We start from the raw sequence: 20,014 nt of genomic DNA, 5'->3' as shown, positions 1-20,014 counted from the left end.
ATAATTGTCTTTACGAGAAAACGGGGGAGAATTCTGCCCAAGGCTTGTTTGGCTGACTTCTTGAGGGCAAACATCCTCCAGGTGCAAGGGCTCCGTTTCTGGCTGAAACGGTGTAAATCCCATGTTTTCCTCTTCGTCTGCCACAATAGTACTAGGAACGGGACTACATGGCCCATGAGACATCACAACTTCCAATGTGCCTTCCCAGATTAATAGGAAATCTCCAATACCAAGTCCCATAAGCACTTTATTAGAATTAAGATCGCATATCGCACTCTGCACTTGCCCTATAAGCTTTATATATCACCTGTCACATCAGCACTTTTAATCTTGTACCCATTACTCTCGCCCGGCCCAGTTCTATTGTGTTTTAGCGTATTGTTATTGCTTGTTGTTTATACTGTTTTAATTGTTTTTAATTTGCTTTTTGTTTTGTATTGTTATATTGTGTGTTGAGGCCTTGGCCTTTGTAAGCCGCATCGTGTCCTTCGGGAGATGCTAGCGGGGTACAAATAAAGTTTAATAATAATAATAATAATAATAATAATAATAATAATAATAGGTTCGCCCAAAGTCTGAAATGACTTGAAGGCACACAACAACAACAACAACAACAACAACAACAACAACAACAATCCTAATTAACTTGACTATCTCATTGGCCAGAAGCAGGCCCACACTTCCCATTGAAATCCTGATAGGTTTATATTGGTTAAAATTGTTTTTATTTTTAAATATTGTATTGTTCATTCATTTACTAATTTTGTGCTATGGTAATAATATATTGTGTATACATATAATATTGATAATAATATTATAATGTAATACAATATAATATTTATTTATTTATTTATTACAGTATTTCTGCCCCGCCCTTCTCACCCAGTAGGGGACTCAGGGCAGCTAATAATAATAATACAATGTATTAATATTGTATAATGTAATAATATTATATATATACTAGCTGTGCCCGGCCACGCGTTGCTGTGGCGTATGGGAATTCTTTGTTAGGTAGGTGGAATAACAGTGAATAGCTTTGTAGCCTGAAAGCCTGGCCATTTTGTTATGTGAATCCTTGTTTGGTGAGGTGGAATAGAAAGGAATAGGCTTGCTGCTTGGAAGGTTAGGTAGTTGCCTTTTAGGGGAATGTTTTTTTGGGGTGGTAGAATTGTAATGAATAGCCTCGGTGGTTCAAAGCCTGGGTGCTTGCTACCTAGGGGAAATCTTTGGTTGGTCAGCTTCAGAATTGTATCACTGTTTCAAAGCCTGGTCGCCTTTTACGAAGGTTAATCTTTTATTGGTCTGGTTGAATTGCACTGAATATCCTTGCAGCTCCAATGTCTGGCTGTATTTATTATTTTGTATTATATATATATATTACAAAATATAGAAAACATGGCAATAAGAATAGTAGAAGTTCCCGCCCATGGTCCCTTTCCCGAAAAATACTTTGAGTTCCGCGCGCATGCATACATTGCCTGTTGTGGGTTTTGGCCTTTTTTTGGTGTTGTGATTGTGTTTTTTGTGTGATTGTGTTGTATCTTACTGGAGGCAGGGATGATGGATTGTGTTGCCAATTTTAGAGTTTGGGGGGTGTTGGGTTTTGTTGTTTTGTGATTCGCCGTGATGCCAAAAGCCATATATATATATATATATATATATATATATATATATATATATATATATATATTAATATTACGAATAATAATATGCTATAGTGGTATAGTACAATATAGTAATATATAATGCTAATATTGTGCTATGCTAATAATATAATATATTGTATGTACATACAACTTGTAAGGTGCTCTGAGTCCCCTTTGGGGTGAGAGAGGGTGGGGTATAAATGTAGCAAATAAATAAATAAATAAATGATTGTTGTTGGGGTTTTTTTTGCACTACAAATAAGACATGTACAGTGCGCATAGGAATTTTTTATTCAAATGATAATTTGGCCCCTAAACAATCTGAGGGACCATGAACCGGCCCTCCACTTTAAAAGTTTGAGGACCCCTGTCCTACTTAATGGTGCAATCCTTACTTTGAAAGTAGCTGTTATACTCCAGAAACTTCGTTTCTGTGGCACAAACTATGTTGAATTGGTTGAGACTCTATGAGATAGTTTAATGCAGTGATGGGCAAGCTTTTGCACTTGGTGTGTCAAAATTCGCCAAAAAACCTAGCATGACTTGGGTGGTGTGTCACTTCAAGAAAAAAACCCATCATTTCGCAATATGTATAGTTTAAATAACAAAAATGTATAAGTGTAATATATAACTATTTAATAGATCAGAAACTATTTTCTACCGTTATTTCCATGTACAACAATCTATGGTACTTCTTGCAGTTTAAGCTTCACAAAGTTTCCACACTGATTTCTCTCTATTCTAGTTTCAATATAGTCATGAATAATGAATAATATAATAATAATATAATATAATAGTAATAATATGATAATATACTACAATAATATAATAATAATAGAATGAATGCTATAATAATAATAGAATATATAATATAATATAATATAATATAATGATATAAAATATATTAATAGGATAATATAATAATAGGATATACAGTAGAGTCTCACTTATCCAACATAAACGGGCCGGCAGAATGCTGGATAAGCGAATATGTTGGATAATAAGGAGGCATTAAGGAAACGCCTATTAAACATCAAATTAGGTTATGATTTTACAAATTAAGCACCAAGACATAATGTTTAACAACAAATTTGACAGAAAAGGTAGTTCAATATGCAGCAATGCTATGTAGTAATTACTGTATTTACGAACTTAGCACCAAAATATCACGATGTATTGAAAACATTGACTACAAAAATGTGTTGGATAATCCAGAATGTTGGATAAGCGAGTGTTGGATAAGTGAGACTCTACTGTAATTATAATCTATATATATATAAATGTACTGTTCATTTGTAGGACGGAGTAAACAAAAAAACAACTGGATGAAATGACACCAAGTTTGGCCACAAAACACTTAACAACCCAAGAGGTGACCACCGCGTGTCAGTAAAATTGGCTAGACGTGTCAGTGCTGACACGCGTGTCATAGGTTCGCCATCACTGGTTTAATGTGTTGTCAAAGGCTTTCATGCCAGGATCACAGGGTTGTTGTGTGTTTTCCGGGCTGTATGGCCATGTTCCAGAAGCATTCTCCTGACGTTTCGCCCACATCTATGGCAGGCATACTTCACAACCTCTGAGGATGCCTGCCATAGATGTGGAGGAAACGTCAGGGGAGAATGCTTCTGGAACATGGCCATACAGCCCGGAAAACACACAACAACCCTATGAGATAGTTGTTGAAAAACTAGAGCAAAATGTACTGCAGGATGTCCCTGCAAAAACGATTTTTTTTGCAGTCCAATAAACCTTTCCTATGTTTCTGTGATAGAACCAATTAGGAAATAACATGTATAACCCAGGAACAAAAATTGTGTTGCATAGAATCATAGATGCACCACAATCTGCTACTAAAACAACTTCTGGCTTTATCAAATGACAAGCTTCCAATAAGCTCCCAGGGGTCTAGATCTAGTCCAGGTTCATCCCAGGTCTATCTCAGCCAGCATTACGATAATTTCTGTGCATTTTGAAATTACCTATCTGACACTGAATGCGACACTGATGAACAAAAACATGAAATAACCTGATATCTCTGCACACTTTGCAGGCCGTGCTGGAAAAATCGGGCACCAAGACAGATTCTGCTTCACAAGCTATGTCTGAAAAAGCCTCTCGATCCACGGTATGTGCCGCCACTTTTGTCTATTTACTTTAGTTCAAAGTAATAGTAGTAATAATAATAATAATTATTATAATAATAAAACACTTGGGAAGTGTTCGACTTGTGATTTTGTGATACGGAATCCAGCATATATATCTCATTTGCTGTGTTATACTATGTCTTTGTGTCAATAATAATAATAATAATAATTATTATTATTATTAACTGGCCTCCTTTTGTAGTTCAAGGCAGATAACAAATAATAATAATACATTTAATTAATTAAATTTATATTATGAGGCTCTCATATATTATGAGGCACTGTAGAATTAATGCAATTTGACACCGCATTAACTTCCATGGAATCCTGGGATTTGTAGTTCAGCCCTTTTCAGTAGAGAAGCCTCAAGACCTATTATTAGTATTCTTATTATTAATAGTTAACTGGCCTTCTTTTGTAGTTCAAGGCAGGTAACAAATAATAATAATACATTTAATTAATTAAATTTATATTATCAGGCTCTCAAGCTGCATCTACACTGTAGAATTAATGCAATTTAACTGCCATGGAATCCTGGGATTTGTAGTTCAGCCCTTTTCAGCCAGGAAGTCTTAAGACCTAATAATAATATAATAATAATAACTTTATTTTTATACCCCGCCATCGTCTCCCCTATTATTATTATTATTGACACAAAGACGTAGTATGGCACAGCAAACAATATATATATAAAGCTCCTTACATTAAAAAGTGCGTCCTTGCAAAAATGCAGTTCCTGCAATTCCTTTGCACCGGACCAAGGCAATTAAACTGCATTAATTTTTGCAGTGTAGATGTATCCTTCATTACGTATTCTAACATCATAGCTGTATGAAAATAAATAATCATAGAATCATAGAATAGTAGAGTTGGAAGAAACCACATGGGCCATCTAGTCCAACCCCCTGCTAAGAAGCAGGAAATCGCATTCAAAGCACCCCCGACAGATGGCCATCCAGCCTCTGCTTAAAAGCCTCCAAGGAAGGAGCCTCCACCACGGCCCGGGGCAGAGAGTTCCACTGTCGAACAGCCCTTCTCACAGTGAGGAAGTTCTTCCTGATGTTCAGGTGGAATCTCCTTCCTTTCCTGTAGTTTGAAGCCATTGTTCCGTGTCCTAGTCTGCAGGGCAGCAGAAAACAATCTTGCTCCCTCCTCCCTATGACTTCCCTTCACGTATTTGTACATGGCTATCATGTCTCCTCTCAGCCTTCTCTTCTGCAGGCTAAACATGCCCAGCTCTTTAAGCCGCTCCTCATAGGGCTTGCTCTCCAGACCCTTCATCATTTTAGTCGCCCTCCTCTGGACGCTTTCCAGCTTGTCAACATCTCCCTTCAACTGTGGTGCCCAAAATTGGACACAGTATTCCAGGTGTGGTCTGACCAAGGCAGAATAGAATAAGGGGGAGCATGACTTCCCTGGATCTAGACGCTATTCCCCTATTGATGCAGGCCAGAATCCCATTGGCTTTTTTAGCAGCCGCATCACATTGTTGGCTCATGTTTAACTTCTTCCCCACGAGGACTCCAAGGTCTTTTTCGCACACACTGCTGTCAAGCCAGGCGTCCCCCATTCTGTATCTTTGATTTCCATTTTTTCTGCCGAAGTGAAGTATCTTGCATTTGTCCCTGTTGAACTTCATTTTGTTAGTTTCGGCCCATCTCTCTAGTCTGTCAAGATCGTTTTGAATTCTGCTCCTGTCTTCTGGAGTGTTAGCTATCCCTCCCAGTTTGCTGTCATCTGCAAACTTGATGATCGTGCCTTCTAACCCTTCGTCTAAGTCGTTAATAAAGATGTTGAACAGAACCGGGCCCAGGACGGAGCCCTGCTTGTGGCACTCCACTTGTCACTTCTTTCCATGATGAAGACGACGCATTGGTGAGCACCCTTTGGGTTCGTTCGCTTAGCCAATTACAGATCCACCTAACCGTAGTTTTGTCTAGCCCACATTTTACTAGTTTGTTTGCCAGAAGGTCGTGGGGGACTTTGTCGAAGGCCTTACTGAAATCCAGGTACGCTACATCCACAGCATTCCCTGTATCGACCCAACTCGTAACTCTATCGAAAAAAGAGATCAGATTAGTCTGGCATGACTTGTTTTTGGTAAATCCGTGTTGACTATTAGCAATGACCGCATTTGTTTCTAAGTGTTCGCAGACCACTTCCTTAATGATCTTTTCCAGAATTTTGCCTGGTATCGATGTGAGGCTGACCGGACGGTAATTGTTTGGGTCGTTCTTTTTTCCCTTCTTGAAGATAGGGACCACATTTGCCCTCCTCCAATCTGCTGGGACTTCTCCCGTTCTCCAAGAACTCTCAAAGATGATTGCCAGTGGTTCTGAAATAACTTCCGCTAGTTCCTTCAGTACTCTTGGGTGTAGCTGATCTGGCCCTGGGGACTTGAATTCGTTTAGAGAGGCCAGGTGTTCCTGGACAACTTGTTTCCCTATTTGGGGTTGGATTTCCCCCAATCCTTCGTCCATTCCGTGTTGCTGAGGTTGAAGATGGCTTTCTTTTTCTGAGAAGACCGAGGCAAAGAAGGCATTGAGCAGTTCTGCCTTTTCCCTGTCCCCTGTCGCCATCACCCCATCTTCTCCTTGCAATGGCCCTATCGCCTCCTTTTTCTTCCTTTTTCTACCAACGTAAGCAAAAAAGCCTTTTTTTGTTGTTTTTTATGTCCCTGGCAAGCCTGAGCTCATTTTGCGCTTTAGCCTTGCGAACCTTTTCCCTACAGGTGTTGGCTATACGTTTGAATTCTTCTTTGGTGATTTCTCCCCTTTTCCACTTCTTGTGCATGTCACTTTTGAGCTTTAGCTCAGTTAGAAGTTCTTTGGACATCCATTCTGGCTTCTTTGCACTTGTCTTATTTTTCTTCTTTGTTGGCACTGTTTGCATTTGCGCCTTGAGTATTTCACTTTTGAAAAACTCCCATCCATCCTTAACTCCCTTGTTTTTTAATATCGGCGTCCATGGAATGCCGCTCAGTAATTCCTTCATTTTTTGGAAGTCAGCTCTCTTAAAGTCCAGAAAGCGTGTTTGACTTGTCTTAGTTTCAGCATTCCTTTGTATTGCAAACTGCAGAAGCACATGGTCACTTGCCCCTAAGGATCCAACCACTTCAACTGTATTGATCAGGTCTTCCACATTTGTTAAGATTAGATCAAGAGTTGCTGATCCCCTTGTTGCCTCTTCTACCTTCTGGACCATAAAATTATCTGCAAGGCAAGTGAGGAATTTGTTGGACTTTGTACTCTTGGCTGAGTTTGTTTTCCAGCAGATATCGGGATAATTGAAATCGCCCATGACTACTATATCTCTTCTTTGTGCCTGTTTGGTCAGCTGTTGACAGAAGGCTTCATCAAGTCCTTCATCCTGACTCGGAGGTCTGTAGTAGACACCCACGACAAGATCTTTTTGAGTCCCGGTTCCCTTGATTCTTATCCAGATGCTTTCAAGCTGGTTTCCCGGATTACAGTCTTGCATTTTTTCTGCAACGTAACTGTTTTTGACATATAAAGCTACTCCCCCTCCTCTCCCCTTTGTTCTATTTCTGTGAAAGAGGTTATAGCCCTCAATGGTTAAATTCCAGTGATGGGAGTCATCCCACCAGGTTTCAGTGATGCCTATGACATCGTATGTGTGGTGCTGTGCTAGGAGTTGGAGTTCGTCTTGCTTATTTCCCATGCTCTGAGCATTAGTGTAAAGACATGTAAGCCCCTGTGACCTCCTCTCGAACTGTTTATTTGGGATTATTGTGCTCTCTGTACTTGGTCCTTGCTGTGTTTGTGCAGCCCTCCGTTTAGCCTTTTGGCAGTTCCCTGTGGTCGTGGGTAATATAGTGTTCGCCAGGCTGTTGTTCCCCTCCCCCAGTGGATCTAGTTTAAAGTGCGCCTGATGAGGTTTGTGAGTCTGTGTGCAAAAAGATGTTTTCCTACTTGTGTGAGATGCACCCCATCGCTTGCCAGTAGTCCATCCTCTTGGAAGAGTAGACCATGGTCAAGGAAGCCAAAATGCTCCTCTTGACACCATTTTCTGAGCCAGTTATTGACCTGTACTATTTTTCCGGCCCTTGTACAGCCGTGTCCTACAACAGGGAGGAGGGATGAAAAGATCACATGTACATTATACAGTTTTAGCTTGTTTTGTACATGCTGGAAACAGCCTGAGTCCTCTTGAGGAGATGGAGTGGTATATAAATAAAGGTTGATTATTATTATTATTAACCAATAATAATAATAATATCATAAATAATAATATCATAAATAATAATATCATAAATAATAATAAAAATAATATCTTCCGAAAATACATCACACACTCCTAGATACTTGGGAAGTGTTCGACTTGTGATTTTGTGATATGAAATCCAGTATATCTATCTTGTTTGCTGTGTTATAATAAAATAATAATAATATATTATTATTATTAACCTTTAATAATAATATATTATAATATATTAATAATAATAGTAATTTATTATTATTATTATTATTATTATTACTATTCTTTAATGTCTTAACTGTTGATTTTACGATATTATATGATTGTATTGGGCTTGCCCAATTGGGGAGATGGAGGTGGCATACAAAAATAAAATTATTATTAATAATAATAATAATCATAATAATCCCACTGGCTCAGAGTGGAGCTGCCTTTGTGTCCCTTTGAGGTTGAGAGATTTTAAAAAGGAAAACAGTGACAAATCTCAAAGCACTGACCTATATGGGATTTGAATCCAGTACCTTTGGATACTTTTAAGTCTGTTTACTTCTTTTTTTTTCCAATTTACAGGAGTCCAAGTCGTTTGCGGTGGGTATATTCAAAGGTCAGATCAACACGGAGCAAGTTTTCCCTTACCCTTCAGGTAAACATCTTAGGATGGGGATGAACGACCGCTAATAATAATAATAATAATAATAATAATAATAATAATAATAATACTGACACACCTTAGTTCAGGCATGGGCTAACTTGGGCCCTCCAGGTGTTTTGGACTACAACTCCCACCATTCCTAACAGCCTCAGGCCCTTTCCTTTTGCCCCTCGGCCGCTTAAGCGGCCGAGGGGCAAAAGGAAGGGGCCTGAGGCTGTTAGGAATGGTGGGAGTTGCAGTCCAAAACACCTGGAAGGAGGACCCAAGTTGGCCCATGCCTGCCTTAGTCAATAGGATTACTCTTATCTACCTTTACTGTCATTGTTTACAAAGTGGAAGGCCAGGTTTCGCATGTGGGACAATGCAAGATCCTAACCACCGTCCCATTTTTATCTTTTAGCGCTTACGGAAGAACAAGCCCAGACGTTGAAAGAACTGGTGGGTCCGGTTTCTCGGTTCTTTGAGGTACGGATACAATTAGGAGACAAACTCCATTCTGGAAGCTCAGGGGAGGTTGGAATTCGAATCTTAGACCCAAAGAGTTGTAAGGGACCCCCTGTTGCCCCCCTAGGCTGTGTAGGCACCTCAAAACCACGCTGGAGCCCCAGAATATAAGCAAACAAGCTGTTTATTGAAGGTTATAAGTTGTTAGAGTTTTTGGTGATAGTGAAATGTTTAATCTATTGTGACTGTGGAAGTGTGTGTATTTGTTCCAGCAAGCTTTCCAGCAGTCAAGGAGTTAATTGCAGCAAGCCCTGGTTGATGGCCAGAAGGGCAAATGGGTATAGACTTCCATTTGTGCTACCTGGCAGGAAGATATGTCATGGACTGTGGAATGTGAGGAGGTGCTTTTGTTGCACTGACTCGGGGCAACTCACATGGGGACAAGCCCAGTCAGCACAGGTTAAAAACATTATATCCCTGTAAAACCACATAAAACAATATCAACAGCAGTTCAGAACCTGACTAGTAGTAATTACTAGAAATTCAGAGGGACAGAATTTGTGAATAGGGCTCTGGGTAGGGCTTGGTTGATTCATATGTTGTTGAAGACTTTCATGGCAGGAATCACTGGGTTGCTGAGAGTTTTCTGGGCTGTCTGGCCATGTTCCGGAAGCATTCTCTCCTGACGGTTCACCCACATCTATGGCAGGCATCCTCAGAGGTTGTGAGGTCTGTTGGAAACTAGGCAAGTGGGGTTTATACATCTGTGGAATAATGTCCAGGGTGGGAGAAAGAACTCTTGTCTGTTGGAGGCAAGTGTGAATGTTGCAGTTGGCCACCTTGATTAGCACTGAATAGCCTTGCAGCTTCAAAGCCTGGCTGCTTCCTGCCTAGGGGAATCCCTTTCTGGGAGGTGTTAGCTGGCCCTGATTGTTTCCTGCCTGGAATTCCCCTGTTTTCTGAGTGTTGTTCTTTGTTTACCCTAAAACTCTAAAAGCAGATTCCCAGATTAGCTTAGTGTTTACACCTTATTTTACTTTTTTGGGGGTAAAAATGATGTAAATAAATAAATAAATTCAATATTTAATGTTTATTTTACTTAAGTGATATTTGTCTTTACTGTTCTAATGTAGCACAAATCCTTTGTAAAACCATACTATGTATTTTTGACATTAATATTGAAATCTGAAATATATACAGAAAGTCTTTACTGATTTTAGAGTTTTTAAAAATTCTGTCAACCAGATTGTGTTCATTTTCATGGTTTCCTCCTTTTTGTTGAAATGGTCCACACTCTTGTGGAGTCCAATGGCTTCTCTGTGTAGCCTGACGTGGTGGTTGTGAGAGTGGTCAAACATTTCTGTGTTCAATATACTGTGTCCAGGTTGGTTCATCAAGCGCTCTGCTATGGCTGACTTCTCCGGTTGAGTTAGGCTGCACACATTTCATGTTCCTGGATTCGTTTGGGCACTGCTGTGTTTGCTAGTCCTTATATGTAGACAAGAGTTCTTCCTCCCACCCTGGACATTATTCCACAGATATGTCTGGTTTCCAACAGACCTCACAATCCCTGAGGATGCCTGCCATAGTTGTGGGAGAAATGTCAGGAGAGAATGCTTCTGGAACATGGCCAGATAGCCCAGGAAACTCACAGCACCCCAATTCAACATACAGTAGAGTCTCAGTTATCCAACATAAACAGGCCGGCAGAATGTTGGATAAGCAAAAATGTTGGATAATAAGGAGGGATTAAGGAAAAGCCTATTAAACATCAAATTATGTTATGATTTTACAAATTAGGCACCAAAACATCATGTTTTACAACAAATTGATAGAAAAAGCAGTTCAATACACAGTAACATTATGTAGTAATTACTGTATTTACGACTTTAGCACCAAAACATCGCAATGTATTGAAAACATTGACTACAAAAACATGGACTACTAAAAGGCAGACTGCGTTGGATAATGCAGAATGTTGGATAAGCCCGGGCTGTGGCGCAGGCTGGTGAGCAGCCAGCCAGCTGCAACAAATTACTCTGACCAGGAGGTCATGAGTTCGAGCTTATGTTTGTCTTGTCTTTGTTCTATGTTAAAAGGCATTGAATGTTTGCCCTATGTGTGTATAATGTGATCTGCCCTGAGTCCCCTTTGGGGTAAGAAGGGCAGAATATAAATACTGTAAATAAATAAATAAATAAGCGAAGGTTGGATAAGCGAGACCCTACTGTACATTGTGGTGGTCACAAAAACAACGTTTCTGAAGTAGAACAACTACTTTCAAAGTAGGGACCACACAATTAAACAGGAAATAACATTTTCAAACCAAGATCAGAACATTTTTCAAATTTTGCAACCTAGTGTTACTTGTATGAAATCCACAATGGAGCAAGAGGAATTTGATCTTGCAGTGGTCAGTGCATGGGTGTTTTTAGTGTAATTGGGGGGAAAGTTGGCTCTTTTAACAACTGACCCTCTGTTCCATCTTTGCAGGAGGTAAACGACCCAGCCAAGAACGATGCCTTGGAAAAAGTGGAGGAGAAGACCATGGAAGGCCTGAAGGAGCTCGGAGCATTCGGTTTGCAGATCCCGGTTCAATTAGGCGGCTTGGGGCTCAGCAACACGCAGGTGAGCATCCCAGGTCGATGCTGCCGGAGGGTGTGATACCTATAGTAGAGCAGAGAGCAGCGTAACCAGTGCTATGTAGGAACTTATTATGGTAAGAAACGGGAGAGAAAATGCACAGAATTATTGTTACAGGTAATGCATCTCGTATAAAAGGTTACATAGATAGAAGAAAGTGACCTAACTTCAGTAGAAAATGTCAGAGTAATTTACGCAGCGCAGCAGCAGTTGGATGGAGTCAGAGGAATGTAGCACGAAGAGACATCAGAGACGATGGTAAAACTATATACAAGTTTTACTGTACAAGACAAACAGACTTGCAGACAATAGACACAGGACTTAACATCTAGGCAGACAGAACAGAACAGAACACAGGACTGAACTGATGCAATCAGTAATGCATACGCACTCTTGTGTCTGGACACTCCCCAGTTCCAGCCACACACCAAGGTCATCACAGCTTCTCAGTATTTAACTCTTTACAGACTATAGTACACTCTGGATGATGCAATCAGTATACAATACAAACCAAGACACACATTGCATTTAAACACTATCTATACACAAATCCCACATTAACAAAAAAGTCCCTCATTCTGACTCTCATGTGTCTTGAAGCAAAGAGTGTTCGGGCTCAGCAAGAGGCTGGGGATTTCTCAGAGGATGGGAGGGATGATGGATTTCCAGCTGAGTAGTATGTGTGTGCTCAAGGTGAATTGCAGGCCTTGGATCAGAGAGAATTGCAGGCAGTTGAAGATGAGATATAAGATGTTTTGGATTCCAATGTTCATTCATTAGCAACAGGGAAAAGGGAAACTGATGAAAGGTCCATTTCTCTTGAGAATTGGCCTTCAGCTGATAGGGAGTTTTCCCGCAATATTAGATTAGGTCTCTGGAGGGAGGGAGTGAAGGATAGATTAATTAGGCATTCAAATAGACTCCGTGAGAAATCCTTGAAACCCAGGTGTGTGATGCATGATCTCATGGCTTCTTGGTCGGGCTTGGGCTTAAATTAAGTGATGTTTACTTGCTGTCTCTCAGAGCAGACAATGTTTCCAAAAGGTTCAGGTTTCTGTCTTAGTGTTGCACCTCAGGTTAGCTTCACCTTGCTAGATACACCAGGCTGCACACAGGTTGAAGTCTTTTGTAGTTTATTAGAAAATAGAAGATAAATAGTTCTTTAAAAGCAGAAATAAAATTCCAAAAGATAGCTTACAGAACAAAGCCTTAGAGCACAATCCAAGAAATCACCAGGAATAAACAAAGTCACATTAGAGCATGACAAAGTCCCATGAACATGAACACACAAAGGCTGCAAGAAATCCAGTAGAATGAGTACTTGCTTCTTGGTTGAATGAGGAGTTGCTTTGACAAAGGTTTGTCTCCCAACACTCTGTTTTAATACCCTTTGCAGAGCATGAAAGCATTTCTTTGGCCTCTGACCTCCTCCTTGTTTGCTATTCTCACACTCCTTCGAACCATGAATTTCAAACGGTCAGCTCGATCTAGAGATTCCGTTTCATCAAGGCCAGTCAGCTCGTTAGGCATTTGTCTGCATGCTATCAGACTGAGAACTGTCCTCCTTTTCTGAGTCAATTTGCACCTGGCTAGTTTCAGTATCAACATCATTCCCTGCTGTAGGAAAACCACTCTGTTCCTCATCTTCTACAACAGGGACACTCTGAACCTGAATCCCATAATCCTCATCGGAGTCATTTCAAACCTAAATCCCATAATCCCCATCAGAGTCACTCTGAGGCTCCAGCTGAGGCTCCAGATGAGTCACAACACTTAGCTCTCAAGTTCATGATTCAAGTTTCCTGTGTTTGGCTATGTTCCTGAAAGAGTTTTGCCTTGGAAGTTTTGTTTGCTTTCATGCTTATGGATTAATGCCTGTGATCTTGACTTCCTTGATTTCATGTACCTTGCCGTCTTTGGACTACTGCTATTTTATAGCTCCTTTCTGACTGCTCTTTTGGAAAATGCCCTTTCCCCCCTTTGTGTCTCCTTTTCTTAATAAACTGTTGTAGTTAGTACTAGTGGACTCTGGTGTGGTGCTGGAGGAAAACGGGTCTCAAGGCTAGAGTGCATCAGTGAGAAGCTTCATGAGGCTTCCTTCTCAAACAAAGGGAAATAATAAAGACTTGTAGTCAGTCTGTGCGATCTTCTTGCAGAAGCTGAGGATGGGATCTATTGTTTCATCTGCTTCCTTGCAGAGTCTACATTTGGGATCTGTCATCGACTTTTCAATCTTGGCTTTGATGGCATTGGTTCTAATGGCTTGTTCTTGGGCTGCCAGAATCAGGCCCTCCGTCTCCTTTTTCCAAGTCCTATTTGTGAGCCACAGCCATGTTTTTTCTTTGTCAATTTGGCTCTCGATTTTTCCCAGGAACTGCCCATGAAGAGCCTTCTTTCGCCAGATTATTACTATTATTATTATTATTATTATTATTATTATTACATTATTTATTTATTTCCAGCCACCATTTCCTCCCCTCCTTAATATATATGTGTGTGTGTGTGTGTGTGTGTGTGTGTGTGTGTGTCTGGAGCCTCCGGTGGCTCAGTGTGTTAAAGCGCTGAGCTGCTGAACTTGCAGATCGAAAGATCCCAGGTTCAAATCGGGGAGTGGAGTGAGCACCTACTGTTAGCTCTAGCTTCTGCCAACATAGCAGTTCGAAATCATGCCAATGTGAGTAGATCAATAGGTACCACTCCGGCGGGAAGATAACGGCGCTCCATGCAGTCATGCCAGTGGCCACATGACCTTGGAGGTGTCTACGGACAACGCCGGCTCTTTGGCTGAGAAATGGAGATGAGCCCCAACCCCCAGAGTCAGACATGACTGGACTTAACCTCAGGGGAAAACCTTTACCTTTTTACCTATATATGTCTGTGTATTTTGTTATTACAATTTGTAAATGTGCCCATATCTCTTTATTAGGCGTTGGTTTGATAAAAATGTCGGTGGAATGAGTGTGTCACAAAATGACACAAGTCTAAAAATGAATAGAAATTTGGTTTGGAAAGCGCTTGCTTTAACTAGCATCCTAGCTCAATGCTAGGAGATCCCGGTAGCTGTAGTCCGCACTTGTTGGTACAAGAGCTTGTAAAACTACAGCTCCCAGGCAGTTTATGTTGTATGGAACTTTATCACTGGCCCATGTGATTAGTACTCCTGATATATTGCATAATTATAATTTTATTCCTCTCCTCCAAGATTGAAGACTGAAGCGCCATTATGTCGCCTGTGGCCAATGGCCACTGGGTACACTTTTATTTTATGATGTTGTATTTTTAGTTCTGATGTATTAATTTGCTGTGATTGGTATGTATTTTATATTGTTGTATTTTATTGTATATTGTTGGGCCTGGTCCCCATGTGATCATCGGGGAGATGGGGCTGGATACAAGAATAAAGTTATTGTTGTTATTATTGTTATATTATTATTATTATTATTATTATTATGTCCCATGTGTCCCTTCTCTCCCTCTCCTCTGTAGTATGCCCGGCTGGTGGAGATTGTGGGGATGCACGACCTCGGGGTGGGCATCACGCTCGGGGCGCACCAGTCCATCGGCTTCAAGGGCATCCTCCTCTACGGAAACCCGGCGCAGAAGGAGAAGTATCTCCCCAAATTGGCCACAGGTAGGGATGCATCGGGGCCCTCATCTCCCATCATCCCCTGACATGGGCTGTCTCAGGGCTGATGGAAATTGAGCTCACAGAATTGGAAGGGGCACCCAAAGGCCATCCAGTCCAACCCTTCTTTTTGCCAGGCAAGAATCACAACCAATAGCCCTCGTGACAGATGGCCCATCCATGTTCTGTTTAAAAAGCTTCCAGAGAAGGAGACTCCATTACTTTTCCAATGCAGTGTATTCATAGAATTGTAGAGTTGGAAGGGGCACCCAAAGGCCATCCAGTCCAACCCCCTTCAGCCAGGCAGGAAGGCACAAGGCAAGCCCTCCCAGCAGAGCCATGAGACGCATCTATGCTACCAAATTAAATGCTGTTTGACTGCTTTCATTGCTGTGGCTCAAAACTACAGAATGATGGGAGTTGTAGTTGACGAACCACCAGCATTTGGGGGGAAAATAACGCTAAAGTCCTTGCACAACTACACATCTCAGTATCCCATAACATGGAGACTGGACAGTCAGAAAGCATCAATTCTATAGTATAGAGCAGAATTTCTTATTATTTTTCCTTCTGACTTGAGAATTTTTTGCATTCCCTCAGCTATATAAAATAGGTATAGAAATCAAACATTTGCTGATAACCGGTCAGCATTTGCAAGGCTGTTTGTTCTCCTTTTTATGAGGTACGGCTGAAGCATCTTCTGTAATCGCTGCACAATGCGCTCAGTGGTTCTCAACCTTCCTAATGCCAAGACCCCTTAATCCAGTTCCCCATGTTGTGATGACCCCCAACCATCACATTATTTTCATTGCGACTTCATAACTGTAATTTAGCTACTGTTATGAATTGTCATGTAAATATCTGATGTGCAGGAGGTATTTAAATTCACTGGACCAAATTGGGCACCAATACGTAATACGCCCAAATTTGAATACTGGTGGGGTTGGGAGGGGATTGATTTTGTCATTTGGGAGTTGTAGTTGCTGGGATTTATAGTTCACCTACAATCAAAGAGCGTTCTGAACTCCACCAACGATGGAATTGAACCACACTTGGCACACAGAACTCCCAGGACCAACAGAAAATACTGGAAGGATTTGGTGGGCATTGACCTTGGGTTTTGGAGTTGTAGTTCACCTACATCCAGAGAGCACAGTGGACTCAAACAATGATGGATCTGGACCAAACTCGACACGAATACTCAATATGCCCAAATGTGAACACTGGTGGAGTTTGGGGAAAACAGACCATGACATGTGGGAGTTGTAGCTGCTGGGATTTATAGTTCACCTACAATTAAAGACCATTCTGAACCCCACCAACAATAGAATTGGGCCAAACTTTCCACACAGAACACCTATGAGAAGCGGAGAGATCTTCAGCCTTCTTTGCCTAAGGGGTTCCTAATACCCATCAGAAATACAGTAGAGTCTCACTTATCCAACATAAACGGGCCGGCAGAATGTTGAATAAGTGAATATGTTGGATAATAAGGAGGGATTAAGGAAAAGCCTATTAAACATCAAATTAGGTTATGATTTTACAAATTAAGCACCAAAACATCATGTTGTACAACAAATTTGACAAAAAAAGTAGTTCAATACGCAGTAATGCTATGTAGTAATTACTGTATTTACAAATTTAGCACCAAAATATCACAACATTGACTACAAAAACATTGACTACTAAAAGGCAGACTGTGTTGGATAATCCAGAATGTTGGATAAGCGGATGTTACATAAGTGAGACTCTACTGTATTTGTTTTCTGATGGTCTTTGGCAACCCCTCTGACACCTAACTCGTTGAGAAACACTGATGTAAATGCCTAAAACAGTCACTAGGTGGCATTCTAAAAACATTTACTGTGGCCAAAGTTTTTCAGAACCCCAACATTGAGTGAAGGGGACCCCATTTGGGGCCGGGAGCCACAGTTTAAGGAGCCCTGCCATAGAGGAACCCACTGTCTAATGCTCAAACTCCCAAGCCATGCTTTCCGCCTTTTCCTCCAGGAGAGACCATTGCGGCCTATTGCCTGACGGAGCCTTCCAGCGGTTCGGACGCGGCCTCCATCCGTTCGACGGCAGAGCTGAGCCCCTGCGGCAAGTTCTACACCCTGAACGGAAGCAAGATCTGGATCAGGTGGGTTTGGGAAGCACCCAAAGAGAGAGCACCTATCATCCCCCCTCCCAATTGCATGGAATTATATAGTATGGATTGAATTACAGTCAGAGCTCCACTCTCAGCGCCCTTCTACATAGCCAGACAAAATCCAAATTATCTGTTTTGAATTGGATTAAATGCAGCGTGGAAGAGGTCTCATACTTCCAGCATAGCCCTAGGGTCAATTTCTGCTTCATGTTGACCTTACAATTGTATTGGAAAACCTAGAGATTCTTAGGATGGATCTGCACAACCATATAATCCAGATGATCAAATCAGATAACCCAGACAAAACTGCCAATGACTATATTTGAATTAATACAGTGGGTAATCGACATCCACTTGTGTTTGTTTCCGTGACCCACTTCCCTGCAGTGGATACTAAAATCCATGTATGCTCCAATCCCTTTAGAAACAGAGAAAGTGTGTGTGTGTGTTTGTGTGTGAATGCATGTATTTGTGTGTGTGTGTGTGTGTATACACACTCACACACAATAATAATAACAACAATAATAATAACAACAACAACATAGTCCAATGAGGAGGACCTGAAAATGCCTCTGGATGTTTGCTGTTATCTATCTATCTATCTATCTATCTATCTATCTATCTATCTATCTATCTATCTATCTATCAATATCTTAGGCTTATATTTAGGGTTTTTACACTTTTGGGGGGGATCTTGCTCCCCTAAGCACTGTAAAAAGTATTTTTTAAAGGATACAAAGCAAATCTGTCCAGAGGAAAGGTTCCCAAACATATTTGCAAACCCCTTTTTTCCTCTTATTAAGTGCCTGCCTCCCTGTAAATATCCACAGTGCGAGTAATCCAGGTGGCCAGTCGCACTCTGCACATGTTCAGAAGCAAGCGGGTGTCTTTTCCCCTCCTTCTCTAAAAAGACTATACCGTACGCCTACATCCTCCTCTTCCTTTTTCCTTCTCTCTCTCTCTCTTTTCTCCTTGTTGTATAACTGTACTAAATTTGTCAGCATGGCGCATCTGATGTCTGGTTGTAATGACTCAGGTGCCGGAGAAGCGCTGGCACTCTTTAAATGCCAAGCACGAGAAAACAAGAGGAAAACGCCCCAGATGGGAACATACTATAATTTACATCCAAATATATTTTTTTAATAAAATGGGCATAATTGAAACTCTGTTGGAATTGCTGCTTGGATGTTTGCTTAGCAGGTTGCATGCTATGCTGGTTTGCATTCACACAGGTGCGAATCCCATGGACTGCAACCAGGCATGGGCCAACTTTGGCCTTCCTGCAGGTGTTTTGGACTGCAACTCCCACCATTCCTAACAGCCTCAGGCCCTTTCCTTTTGCCCCTCGGCCGCTTAATGCAAGACATTGTAAAGTGTGTCCCGTTATCAGAATATATTTCCTGGTGTAAACCATGGTTTACACCATGGACATTTGTAAAGTGTGTCCCATTATCGGATTATATTTCCTGGTGTAAACCATGGTGTTTTGGACTGCGACTCCCACCATTCCTAACAGCCTCAGGCCCTTTCCTTTTGCCCCTCGGTCGCTTAAGCGGCCGAGGGGCAAAAGGAAGGGGCCTGAGGCTGTTAGGAATGGTGGGAGTCGCAGTCCAAAACACCTGGAGGAAGGCCCAAGTTGGCCCATGCCTGCTCTAGATCCTATCGATGCATCCTAGAATTGCATTGGCCTTTTTAGCTGCTGCATCACAGTCCTGACTCACGCCATCTCTTGCAGCAACGGCGGCATTGCGGACATCTTCACCGTGTTTGCACGAACGTCCGTGAAGGACGAGACCACGGGCGAAGTGAAGGACAAGATCACCGCCTTCATCGTGGAGCGGTCCTTTGGAGGGATCACCACGTGAGTAGCATGGGAGGTTTATTTTGGGGACATGCAACACTTTGGGTGATATCTGTCCTTTGCCAAAGAATGTGGATCTACAATATTTATCACAGATGGTCAAAACGTGGCACTTGGGACCCCAAAACGCAGCCTGTGAACCTCCCAAAGCTACTAGAGTCATCCACAGCACTGAAATAATAATAATAATAATAATAATAATAATAATAATAATAATAATAATAATATGTTCTATTCTATTATACTATGTACCGTATATACTCGAATATAAGCCGACCCGAATATAAGCCGAGGCATCTAATTTTACCACAAAAAAACTGGGAAATCATTGACTCAAGTATAAGCCGAGGGTGGGAAATTTCAGAAATAAAAAATAGATACCAAAAAATTACATTAATTGAGGCATTAGTAGGTTAAATGTTTTTTTTAATATTAAATCAAGCTCTAATTTAAGATAAGACTGTCTAACTCTGATTAAATCATTATTCTCATCTTCTTCAATGTAAATATGCTATGGTATATATGGTATTATTATTATATTAAGTCTGCAGTGAAGATGCACCCTTAGTATCTTCCCGCATGCTGAAAAGTCAGAGTAAAGATTGTAAGGGTCATAGTCATCAATATGT

At 41.0% G+C, this 20,014-nt stretch overlaps 1 protein-coding gene across 1 annotated transcript in view; it reads left to right on the top strand.

Moving 5' to 3' along the window:
- The window catches only part of acadvl (acyl-CoA dehydrogenase very long chain), a 45,549-nt gene that overhangs the window by 5,926 nt on the left and 19,609 nt on the right, over nt 1-20,014 (top strand). Inside the window, exons 3-9 of the mRNA XM_062957917.1 lie at nt 3,700-3,774; nt 8,582-8,654; nt 9,064-9,128; nt 11,601-11,735; nt 15,237-15,381; nt 17,386-17,515; nt 19,260-19,385. Coding sequence (XP_062813987.1) covers nt 3,700-3,774; nt 8,582-8,654; nt 9,064-9,128; nt 11,601-11,735; nt 15,237-15,381; nt 17,386-17,515; nt 19,260-19,385 — 749 coding nt within the window. The remainder of the gene's footprint in view (nt 1-3,699; nt 3,775-8,581; nt 8,655-9,063; nt 9,129-11,600; nt 11,736-15,236; nt 15,382-17,385; nt 17,516-19,259; nt 19,386-20,014) is intronic.

Source organism: Anolis carolinensis, chromosome 6, assembly GCF_035594765.1.
Source record: "Anolis carolinensis isolate JA03-04 chromosome 6, rAnoCar3.1.pri, whole genome shotgun sequence".
In the NCBI taxonomy this organism is placed as follows: Eukaryota; Metazoa; Chordata; class Lepidosauria; order Squamata; family Dactyloidae; genus Anolis; species Anolis carolinensis.
Note: the sequence above shows the minus strand (reverse complement) of the source record. Positions and strands in the feature narration are given on the sequence as shown.